We start from the raw sequence: 12,935 nt of genomic DNA, 5'->3' as shown, positions 1-12,935 counted from the left end.
TTAAAAAAAAAAGATAGAAAAAATGCAGCTAGGACTTAGGGCCTGAATGATAATGCAAAACGCTCAAACATATGTATTATAGGCATTCCAGAAGGAGAAGAGAAAGGAAAGGGGTCAGAAAGAGTGTTGCAGGAAATAATGGCTGAAACCTTCCCAAATCTACTGAAAGAGTAAGACGCACATATCCAAGAAACACAGTGCACCCCAATCATCATAAACCCCAACAGGCCGAACCCAAGACATATACTTGTCAAATTATCCAACACTCAAAACAAAGACAAAATTCTAAAAGCAGCAAGAGAAAAGGAAACCATCATATACAAGGGAAGCTCCATATGATTGAGTGCTGATTTCTCATCTGAAACCATGGAGGCAAGAAGGCAGTGGTATGATATAGTCAAGGTACTAAAGGAAAAAAATTTGCAACCAAGAATACCCTATCCAGCTAAACTAGCATTCAAATATGATGGAGAGTTCAAAATATTCGCATATAAACAGAAACTTAAAGAGTATGCCATCAAGAAACCTCCCCTTCAAGAAATTCTAAAGGGAGTTACGCAGGAAGAAAGGAAAAAACAGGACAGGCAAAGTTGGAGGACAGTGTAAGGAAAGACAAACAGAGAAGGAATAAAAGCAAACAAAATATGACAAACACAACTTCAATCAAAATATGGCTAACACAAATAATTCCTTGAAAGTAATAACACTGAATGTCAATGGATTAAACTCACCTATCAAAAGATTCAGACTGGGACATTGGATAAGGAAATATGATCCATCCATATGCTGTCTACAAGAGATACATCTTAGACCCAGAGACTAATGGAGGTTGAAAGTGAATGGCTGGAACACAATCATACAAGCAAACAATAACCAAAAAAAGGCAGGAGTAGCTATATTAATATCAGACAAAATAGACTTTAAATGCAAAACAATTGTGAGAGACAAAGAAGGATACTACATTTTAGTGAAAGGAACAATCTGTCAAGAAGTTTGAAAAATCATAATTATTTATACTCCTAACAAGGGCGCCTCTAAATATGTGAGGCAAACGCTGGAAAAACTAAGTGAAAGAATAGATGCATCTACAATATAGTGAGGGATTTTAATATACCACTATCAACTCTTGACAGAACATGTCAAAAGAGAATCACTAAAGAAACAAAACATTTGAACAGTATATTAGAGGAGCTGGATCTAATAGACATATATAGATCATTATACCCAAACACAGCAGGATATACATTTTTCTCAAGAGCACATGGATCATTCTCCAAGATAGACCATACGCTGGGCCACAAAGAAATGCTTAATGAATTCAGAATGATCAAAATCATAAAAAACAATATTTCTGACCACAGTGCAGTGAAGCTGGAAATTTGCAAGGGTCAGAGGCCCAGCTTTCACACCACGATTTAGAAATTAAACTGCAAACTCTTAGAAAAACAGTGGTCAAAGAGGAAATCTCAAAAGAAATCAATGACTACCTTGAAACAAATGATAATGATAACACAACATACCATTATTTAAGGGATGTAGCAAAAGCAGTACTGAGAGGGAAATTTATAGCCATAAATTGATATATCAAAAAAGAAGAAAGAGGAAAAATTGAAGAACTAACTGCACATTTGAAGGAATTAGAAAAACAACAACAAAGTAACCCAACAGGAAGAAGAAGGAAGGAAATAACAAAGATAAGAGCAGAACTAAATGAAATAGAAAATAAGAAAGCACTTGAAAAAATAAACAAGAGCAAGAGCTGGTTTTTGGAGAAGATCAACAAAATTGAGAAACCTTTAGTGAGACTAACAAAGAAAAACAGAGAGAAGATGCAAATACACAATATAAGAAATGAGGAAGGCGATATCACCACTGGCCTCACAGAAATAAAGACTATCATAAGAGGATACTTTGAAAAACTATATTCCAACAAAAATGATAACTCAGAGGAAATGGACAAATTCCTAGAAACACATAAGCAGCCCATATCGATGAAAGAAGAAATTGATGACCTTAACAAACCAATCATAAGTAAAGAGATAGAATCAGTCATTAAAAACCTCCCAACTAAGAAGATCCCAGGGCCAGATGGCTTCATAGGTGAATTCTACAAAACATTCCGGAAAGAACTAACACCAATCCTGCTGAAACTATTCCAAAAAATTGAAACAAAGGGAACATTGCCGAACTCCTTCTATGATGCCAACATTACCCTAGTACCAAAGGCAAACAAAGACACCACAAGAAAGGAAAATTACAGACCAATTTCTCTAATGAACCTAGATGCAAAAATACTTAACAGAATACTTGCTAATCATATTCAACAACACATTAAACAACGTATACACCACGACCAAGTGGGATTTATTTCAGGTATGCAAAGATGGTTCAACATAAGAAAATCAATCAATGTAATACACCATATAAACAGATTGGAGGAAAAAAATCACATGAGTATATCTATAGTTGCAGAAAAAGATTTGACAAAATACAGCACCCTTTCTTGATAAAAACACTCCAAAAGATCGGAATACAAGGAAATTCTTTGAAGATGATAAAGAGTATATATGAAAAACCTACAGCCAGAGCCCGGGAGTAGTCAAAGCCGGTTCTCGGTCCCGTTCAGCACCCGCCCGCCTCCTCCTTCCTCTCAACATGACAGATGCTGCTGTGTCCTTCGCCAAGGACTTCCTGGCAGGTGGAGTGGCTGCGGCCATCTCCAAGACCGCAGTAGCGCCCATTGAGCGAGTCAAGCTGCTGCTGCAGGTGCAGCACGCCAGCAAGCAAATCACCGCAGATAAGCAGTACAAGGGCATCATAGACTGTGTGGTTCGTATCCCCAAAGAGCAGGGAGTCCTGTCCTTCTGGCGCGGTAACCTGGCCAATGTCATCAGATACTTCCCCAACCAGGCGTTCACCTTTGCCTTCAAAGATAAATACAAGCAGATCTTCCTGGGTGGCGTTGATAAGAGGACCCAGTTCTGGCGCTACTTTGCAGGGAATCTGGCATCTGGTGGTGCTGCCAGGGCTACGTCCTTGTGTTTCGTGTACCCTCTCGATTTTGCCCATACCCGTCTAGCAGTGGATGTTGGGAAAGCCGGAGCGGAAAGGGAATTCAGAGGCCTCGGTGACTGCCTGGTTAAAATCTACAGATCCGATGGGATTAAGGGCCTGTACCAAGGCTTTAATGTGTCGGTACAGGGTATCATCATCTACCGAGCTGCCTATTTCGGTATCTATGACACTGCGAAGGGAATGCTTCCAGATCCCAAGAATACTCACATCTTCATCAGCTGGATGATTGCACAGTCCATCACGACTGTGGCTGGGTTGACTTCCTATCCATTTGACACTGTCCGTCGCCGCATGATGATGCAGTCAGGGCGTAAAGGAACTGATATCATGTACAAAGGCACGCTCGACTGCTGGAGGAAGATTGCTCGTGATGAAGGATCCAAAGCTTTTTTCAAGGGTGCATGGTCCAATGTTCTCAGAGGCATGGGTGGTGCTTTTGTGCTTGTCTTATATGATGAAATCAAGAAGTTCATATAAGTTATTTTTTAGTGCATCTACCCCCCTACCCCGTGAACTGGCATGTTGTATTATATAACATATCTTGAGCATTCTCAACAGACAGTTGGCTGTCTATTTATCAATGGCAACTATCTACTGGTTGAAAATGGGAAGCAATAATATTCATCTGACCAGTTTTCTCTTAAAGCCATTTCCATGATGATGATGATAATGATGATGATGGGACTCAATTATATTTTTTATTTTAGTCATTCCTAATAAATTTGAAGAAATAAAAATATCAAATACAAAAAAAAAAAGAAAAAAAGATAAACCTACAGCCAACATTGTTTACAATGGAGAAATCCTAAAATCCTTCCCTCTAAAGTCAGGAACAAGACAAGGCTGCCCATTGTCTCCCCTTCTATTTAATATTGTCTTGGAAGTACTTGCTCAAGCACTGAGGCAAGAACCAGATATAAAAGGCATTCAAATTGGAAAGGAAGAAGTCAAAATTTCATTATTTGCAGATGACATGATCCTATACATAGAAAACCCTGAGAGATTTACAACAAAACTTCTAGAACTCATAAATGAGTTTAGTAAAGTTGCAGGTTATAAGATCAATGTGCAAAAATGAGTAGCATTTCTGTTCACCAATAATGAGCAAGATCAGGAGGAATTCAAGAAACAAATACCATTCACAATAGTAAATAAAAAAGTCAAATATTTAGGAATAAATTTAACCAAAGATGTAAAAAGCTTATACACTGAGAACTATACAAGAACAAGACTGTTCAAGGAAATCAAAGAAGACCTAAATAAATGGAAGCATATTCCTTGTTCATGGATAGGAAGACTAAATATTATTAAGATGTCTATCCTACCAAAACTGATCTACACATTCAATGTAATCCCAATAAAAATCAATACAGTCTTCTTTAAGGAACTAGAAAAATTATGAAATTTATTTGGAAAAGAAAGAGGCCCCAATTAGCCAAAGACATATTGAAAAAGAAAAACGAAATAGGAGGAATCACACTACCTGACTTGAAAACATACTACAAAGCTACAGTAGTGAAAACAGCATGGTATTCGCATAAGGAGAGACACACAGACCAATGGAATTGAATTGAAAGTTCTGATATAGAACCTCATATATGCAGCCATATAATATTTGATAAAGCCACCAAACCCTCTCAACTTGGAGAGAATGGCCTATTCAACAAATGGTGCCTGGAGAACTGGATATCCATATGTAGAAGAATGAAAGAGGATTACCATCTCACACCTTATACAAAGATCAAATCAAGGTGGATCAAAGACCTAAATATAAGAGCCAAGACCATAAAGACGTTGGAAAGCAGTGTAGGGAAACATCTACAGGACCTTGTAACAGGAAATGACTTCATGAATATCACACCAAAAGCACGAGCAGCAAAAGAACTAATAGATAAATGGGACTTCCTCAAAATTAAGACCTTCTGCACCTCAAAGGAGTTTGTCAAGAAAGTAAAAAGGGAACCCACACAATGGGAGAAAATATTTGGCAACCATATATCTGATAAGAGACTTATAACTTGCATATATAAAGAACTCCTATATCTTGAAAACAAGAAGATAAACAACCCATTTAAAAAATGGGAAAAAGTTTTAAACAGACACTTCTCCAAAGAAGAAATACAAATGGCTAAAAAGCACATGAAAAAATGCTCCAAATCTCTAGCTATCAGGGAAATGCAAATCAAAACTACAATGAGATACCATCTTACTCCCATAAGATTGGCAGCTATGAAAAAAACAGAAGAATACAAATGCTGGAGAGGATATGAAGAAAGGGGAACACTCATCCACTGCTGGTGGGAATGCAGAAGGATCCAACCATTCTGGAGATCAGTTTGGTGGTTTCTCAAAAAACTAACCATAGATTTGCCATATCACCCAGCAATGCCACTGCTGGGTATATACCCAGCAGAACTGAAAACAGGGACACAAACCGATATATGTACACCAACGTTCATAGCAGCATTGTTCACTATCGCCAAAAGTTGGAATCAACCCAAATGCCCATCAACAGATGAGTGGATCAATAAAATGTGGTATATACATACAATGGAATACTACTCGGCTGTAAGAACAAATACACTACAAACACACGTGATAACATGGATGAATCTTGAGAACCTTATGTTGAGTGAAGCAACCCAGACATTGAAGGAAAAATACTACATGACCTCAATGATATGAAATAAGCAAGCTGTCTCAGAGAACTAGAGACTGGAAGATAGGCTTACAGGAAATCGGGGGGGTGGAGGAAGGATGTGAGCCGATGTCTGCAGTGGTGGAATCTATGATGAGCTGGTGGTAAGTAAGAGCACAAAGAAGAGATAAAATGGGGACAAGAGGTTGCCTTTGGGTGGGGCTTTGGGGGTTTGAGGGGGGCTGGGGATGGGCGGATGGGTAATATTGCCCAAAATTGGGGGGAGGGAGGGGCAACATACGAACATAGGAGAGTGTCAGGTGTTGATTGAGAGTAAAATGCTGAGAAAATCGTATCAAAATATAATTAGGAGGATTACCTGTTTAGGATGCTCAGAGGGGATGGTCTGATGCAGGAAGGACTCCTGGGAAATGTCTGAATACTCATTTTGCCAGGGTGGTTTGTACCATTGGATTGAGACCCAAGTAGTGAGAGTTGGGGTGGACCCACATCCTGGGGAGGAGTAATGCCATCAAATGGAGGGAACTGTATCTCTCGAGAGCAAGGGTGGCTCCCAGGGCATTAAGGCAGTTGAGCAAGTCAGGCCCTGAACACTGTTGCAAGTATCTCTGGACATGGCTACTCAGGAAATGGAGATTGGCTGTCATTGTGGGCCCCAAGGGGAGGGGAAAATGGATGATGAATGTATGGAACCAAGGTAAATGTGGGGGTAAGAGAGGAATTTCACGAGAGTACACAAGGATGGATATAAATCATGTAATATTACACCAAAAACATATAGGGGATGACACACTAATAATGTAAACCATAATGTAAAACATAGGATAACTAAAAATTTAGAAAACTGTATATCCTAAAGTATGGACCACAATGGAAGCACAGATATCACCTTGTTTGAAAGCTATTGTCTCAGAGTCTGTACATCAGTTTAAGAAAATATGATATGAATAAGTTATAAGATTATCGCTGTGGAAGGGAAAAGGTTTTATGGTGGATGTGTGGGAGTGCTTTATATTGTATATATGAATTACTGTGATCTAAGACTCTTGTGAAGAGAAGCTCAATAATTAGGAAAAAAGAAAAGAAAAAGTTAGGATGTAGAATTTTTCCAAATCAATACGTATTCTATATCTAACCTTTAAACTCATCGCTATATTCCATTTTACCAGTAAGGGAACCTGACATTATACTGGGCTTCACTTATCAGGAAGTTTTGGATATCAGAGTGGTTTAACAATGGCGGTGGAGGAATACAGGTATGGGATGTTATGGACAGGTGATATATGGTTGACAGGGAGTTATACAGGGCATGTGTCCAGGGTGCATGGTAATGTTTGGATATACTCATAATGGAAACAATTAAAAACAACAGCTGGGGGGGGTACTGGGTTCCTGGCCAGGGGGTGCTCTGTCATAGTCCCTAGGGGAGCAGCGGCAGTCCCCCAGGTGCAACGGTAAGAACCAGGAAGGAATGAGGGTCCAACAGTTAGCCCCTGATACTAATGACTATGCTTCTGAGGGTATACACCTGAAATAAGAACAAAGCCTAGAGCAGCACTGTGCCTGGGAGTTTCCTCCTGACAGCCTTCCTGTTCCTCAAATGTGGCCAGTCTCAGAGCCAAACTCAGCATGTAGATCCAGTGCATTCCCCCCAGCATGGGACATGACACCTGGGGATGAGCCTCCCTGGCACCGAGGGATCACTACCAAGTACCAGCTGATGATGCAACTAGAAAATGACCTTGAATTAAAGGTTCAATGTGAACCAGCAGAATATCCCTGTCTATATATAATAACAGGACTTTAAAATGCTGTTTGACCTAATGTAAGGGGGAAATGGAAAAGACAAATGAGTTTATGTGGCTATGAGTCTCTAAAAAAGAGTCTGGATGTTGTCAGAAGGATTGTCCTTATGCATACCTGAGCAGAGTCTCAGAGACAGATAAAGTAGATACAACCCCAGGTATTGGTTCTTTTGAGGGGGAAAGAGACCCACGGGTTCTATCGTCATCGCATATGGGGTTCATTGCCATGTCAGTTGGCCCTTCTGTGGAGATGGTGTTTCTGCGTGATGGAACTGGACTCAGAGGAGATCTCTTTTCACAAGCCTTTCATGCTACTTTACCGGAATTGTAGTTGGTGCTGGGGTTTAAGATATATCTTGGGGATTTCAATCTCAGACTGACAATATGATAGCCATGCTCTGAACCTCAACAGACTTCAACTCCTACACTGATTTATTGGACTTACCCCACCCTGCTAACATGGAGTTGAAGAATGTCAACCACCACACCATGGAGCATAGAGTGCCTACAACTGAAAGCAGGAGAATTGCATCCAGTATCCATGTGGAATCTAAGCCTCCTCTTGACATAGATGTGCAATGGACACAACCAATCCAATGTCCACAGAGAAAGTGTGGCATTGGTGTGGGAAAAGTGGCCATGGTGGCTGCTGGGTGCAGGGAATGGGAGGAAGAGATGAGATGGGGAGGCATTTTCGGGACTTGGAGTTGTCCTGGGTGGTGCTTCAAGGACAATAACGGGACATTGTAGATCCCCCCTGGGCCCACTGGGTGGAACATGGGAGAGTATGGGCTATGATGTGGACCATTGACCATGAGGTACAGTGATGCCCAGAGATGTACTTACCAAATGCAATGGATGTGTCATGATGATGGGAGGGAGTGTTGCTGTGGGAGGAGTGGGGGGTGGGGGGGGGTTGAATGGTACTTCATATTTTTTGAATGTAATATTTTTTAAAAAATGAATTTAAAAAAAGATAAATTCCAAATGGATTAAACCTAACCTTTTTAAAAAACTAAAAAGTAAAAAAATAAAAATTAATAAAGTCTATTTTACCCAGTATTAATATAGCTACTGCCACTCTTTTTTGGTTATTGTTTGCTTGTAAGATTGTTTTCCAGTCTTTCACTTTTAGCTTCCTTGAATCCCTGGGTCTCAGGTGGGTTTCTTTTAGACAGCATATAGGTGGGTCATATTTCCTTATCCATTCTGCCAATCTGTGTCTCTTGACTGGTGAGTTTAATCCATTAACATTCAGTGTTATTATTCTCAAGGAATTACTTATATTAGCCATATATATTCTTTGGGTTTATTTCATGTATCTCATATGTTGTTTTTATTTCTCTTTTTGTCTTTGTAGTTGTTCTTACACTCTCCTCCAAACTCTCTCTCCTGTTTTTCCTTTCAGCCTAGATAACTCTCTATAGTATTTCTTGAAGGACAGGTTTCTTAGTGACATACTCTCTTAATTTCTGTTTATCTGTGAATTTTTTTATTTCCATCATTTTTGAATTCCAGTATTACTGGATAAAGAATTCTTGGCTGAGTGTTTTTTCTTTTAGTATCTTAACTATGTCATACCATTGCCTTCTTGCCTCCATGGTTTCAGACGAGAAATCAGCACTGATGTTATTGAGTTTCCCTTTTATGTGATGGTTCTTTTTTCTCTTGCTGCCTTCATTATTTTCTCTTTGTCTTGAGCTTGAAGAGTTTCACACATGTATGTCTTGGAGTAGGCCTGTTGAAATTTATACTGTTTGTTGTGTGCTGCACTTCCTGGGCATGCACATCTATCTCCCTCAACAGGGTTGAGAAGTTTTCAGCCATTTTTTCCTCCAACAATCTTTCTGTTCGATTTTCCTTCTCTTCTCCATCTGGGATGCCTATAATGTATATGTTTGTGCATTTTGTGTTGTCATTCAAATCTTTAATTCTCTGGTGGACTTTTTTCTATCTTTCATCTATCTGTTCTACTATCTCCTTGATTGCAGATATATTGCCTTCCACATAGCTAATTCTTTCCTTTTCCTGTTCAAATCAGCTCTTGTGTGCTTCCAGTGTATTTTTGATTTCTTGGATTGTGCCACTCATCAACATCATATCAGTTATCTTTTTCTGTATGTTTACAATTTCCTCAGTATGCTCTCCTGGTGTCTTAATATCCTTAATCTCTTCATTCACTTCATTAAGTTGGTCCATGAGATTTGTTTGAAAAGCTTTGATTCATTGTTCCAAGTTTTGAATCTAACCCTGGTTTTTAGTTTGTTCATTGGACTGGGTCATGTCTTCTTGTTTCTTGATATGGTTTGTATTTTTTATTGATGTCTTGCCATCTTTTTATCTTGATGGTTTTAGTCAGTTGATTACTTTCTCTCTCTACTCCAGGATTTTATTTAGCTGCTGTTTTCTTTGTGTGTGTTATGTTTTCTCTTTGACACTTTGCTTTTGTTCTATTTCCTTGCTGTTTTCTATGTTCCCTTGTAGGAAAAAAATTAGGGCCTGAGAAATCAAAAGATGTAAGAAAAGAAAAGGGATAATGGTTATAATAATAGTCAGAGTTAGAAGAGGAATCACGTAAGTCTAGGAAAATGAACATTTAACTTACATAAGCAGGATAAAGTAATAGGAATAAAAACATGGAGTACCTACAGTGAAATTGGAAGCTGAATAGAGAAAAATATATATAATGAATTAAAGGCCAGCATGATGAGGAGAGAGGAAAAGAGAAAACAGAGGACAAAAGGGAAAAAGTTGATAAGAGAAAGATAACAGAATACATGAAATAGAAATAAAAACCAGAAAAAAATGAGGGCTAAACAAAGAAGTGAAATGTAGGAACAACACAGAGTCAAAGATAGCAATATGAAGGAAGGAAAAGAGATAGCATTGGTAGACAAAATTGGTATACAGAGAAAAAGGGGAATCAAAGAAGAGGAAACAAGAAACAAGTCAGCAGCACCTAATTGAAAAGAAAAAGAAAAATGGAGGAGGGAGAGGAAGGGGAAGAAAGAGGGAAGAAAAACAAGGAAGCAATACAAAAGAAAAAAAATACACAAGCAAGCAGTCAAACAAAAGCTAACAAAGAACTGCCTTCCCACTTAGGACCCTGTGGAGCTTCTCAGCCTGCCAGAGTTCATCAATCCGTTACCCTGCAGCCTTCCCTCTGCAGGTTTTGAAGCATATTTTAGTGAGTAAACTAAGTTAAATTTTTAAAGAAATGTAAACTTTTCTTAGGAAAAATAAGAGACCCAAGAGAAGCTAATACAAAAATAATGTCTATGTTTTCCCTGTCCTAAAATATCAGCTGGATGTTTTATATCCCAGGGGATCACTACTCTAAGAGGAGACAGGATTCAAACTAGGGACCTTGTATATTCAAGGTGGAAACTCCTCCACTGAGCTAAACTTTCTCATTGGGTCAGTTAGCTCTTCAGAAAGCTAAAAATTCACTTTCTCTTGGGCAGATTTGACTCTTTGTAGTTGGATGAATTCCTGTTGATTGGGAGTCTGTGGTTGCCTCCTCTTCATTCTTACTGCTTTCTCTCCCAGGGCAGCCGGATGCAATAGCCTGTGTGAGCATTTCCCCCCTCACCTCTCCAGGTCAGGTTGAGTTCCCTTTTAAAATTCAAATGGGACCTTGGTGACTTAACTCACAGCAGAAAGAAATGACTGCCAAACCTCTTCCAGACCACCGCCTCTTCCCACGGGACCTTAACTAGCCTATTGGAAGCTTATTAAGCACTTCCTACTGCCCGCCTCCCTTAGGGGAGTTGAAATTTTTAGTTTTCAGTACAGGACTCGTCAATTGCCTGACTACCTTCTCCCAGGCCAAGTTTCCCTATCCCAGGGCAGTTATGTGCCTCAGCAGCTTTACCTCTCTCCTCCTGGTGCCACCTCAAGCCAGCTGGTATGCTCCTCAAAGCCCAAGGGGGTCCAGGCAACCAAATCCACAGAAAGAAAACTCCTCTCTGCTCTCCACCAGAACTCTCCCACTTTCAGAAACCTCTTCCTCCAGCTGGGTATGGGCTCTCCGTGGCTTTTTGCCTTGAGGTAGGGCTTTGCCGTCCTGCAGTTTCCAACCTCAAGGGCAAGAAACTCATGCTTTTTCCTTGAACAGTTTAGCTCTTTGTCTGAAGCCTCCTGCTCTGTGGGTTCTCAAAACAGTTCACTCGGGCAAGATCTTGCCCCGACTCCAACATATTCTTATTAGACATATCAGGGTGGGTTATTTTTCCATGGATTCACTGATTTCAGCTGAAGCTGACACATCACCCATGAAAACTGGCTAGGAAGATTTAACCTTTAGTGGACAGTCCATTAGGAGCCAGCGCACACCTGAGTACCACAGAATGCATGATGACCAGCTTTTCATAGCTCTGTGTACAGATATTACAAGATTTTTTCTTTCCTCTGATTGATCTTATATATCCTTATGGCAGAGTCGCTCAAAAAGCCCTTGGCTGAAAGGAAGTTTCCGAGATTCAAAGCCTCTGTTCTTAGTCAACGGTTTTATTTATTTATTTATTTTTTATTAATTTTTTTATTTTTTATTGACTTTGTAATAATATTACATTAAAAATATATAAGTGAGGTCCCATTCAACCCCACCCCCCATCCCCCCTCTCCCCCCCAACAACACTCGTTCCCATCATCATGACACATCCATTGGATTTGGTAAGTACATCTTTGGGCACCTCTGCACCTCATATACATTGGTTCACATCATGGCCCATACTCTCCTCTATTCCATCATGTAGGCCCTGTGAGGATTTACAATGTCCGGTGATTACCTCTGAAGCACCATCCAGGGCAGCTCCATGTCCCGAAGACGCCTCCACCTCTCATCTCTTCCTGCCTTTCCCCATACCCTTTGTCCATTATGTCCACTTTTCCCAATCCAATGCCACCTCTTCTATGTGGACACTGGATTGGTTGTGTCCATTGCACCTTTATGTCAAGAGGAGGCTCAGATTCCACCTGGATGCTGGATGCAATCCTCCCATTTTCAGTTGTAATCACTCTAGGCTCCATGGTGTGGTGGTTGTCCTTCTTCACCTCCATCTTAGCTGAGTGTGGTAAGTCCAATAAATCAGATTGTAGGTGCTGGAGTCTGTTGAGGCTCAGGATCTGGCTATCACATTGTCAGTCCAGAGATTCAAATCCCCTAAATATATCTTAAACCCCAACATTAACTGCACCTCCAGCACATTAGCATGAAAGTCTTATGAAGGGAGATCCCATCTGAGTCCAGATTCATCACACATAAACACCATTTCCAAAGAGGGGCCATCTGCCCTGGTAGTTAACCCCATCGGCCATGACCATAACTCCCATGGGTCTCTTTAGCCCTCAAAGGAACCAATATCTGGGGGTTGTATCTGCTTTATCTGTCTCTC

At 40.0% G+C, this 12,935-nt stretch overlaps 1 protein-coding gene across 1 annotated transcript; it reads left to right on the top strand.

The window, feature by feature from the left end:
- Window positions 1–2,589: 2,589 nt before the first annotated feature.
- On the top strand, window positions 2,590–3,827 carry LOC101433135 (ADP/ATP translocase 2). Its single transcript, XM_012525214.4, has one exon. It carries the CDS (start codon window positions 2,656–2,658, stop codon window positions 3,550–3,552), a length of 897 nt encoding a protein of 298 aa, XP_012380668.2. The 5' UTR covers window positions 2,590–2,655; the 3' UTR covers window positions 3,553–3,827.
- The last annotated feature ends 9,108 nt before the right edge of the window (window positions 3,828–12,935 follow it).

The sequence above is a fragment of the Dasypus novemcinctus genome, chromosome 20 (assembly GCF_030445035.2).
Source record: "Dasypus novemcinctus isolate mDasNov1 chromosome 20, mDasNov1.1.hap2, whole genome shotgun sequence".
In the NCBI taxonomy this organism is placed as follows: Eukaryota; Metazoa; Chordata; class Mammalia; order Cingulata; family Dasypodidae; genus Dasypus; species Dasypus novemcinctus.
This window is presented reverse-complemented; position numbering and strand designations above follow the sequence as displayed.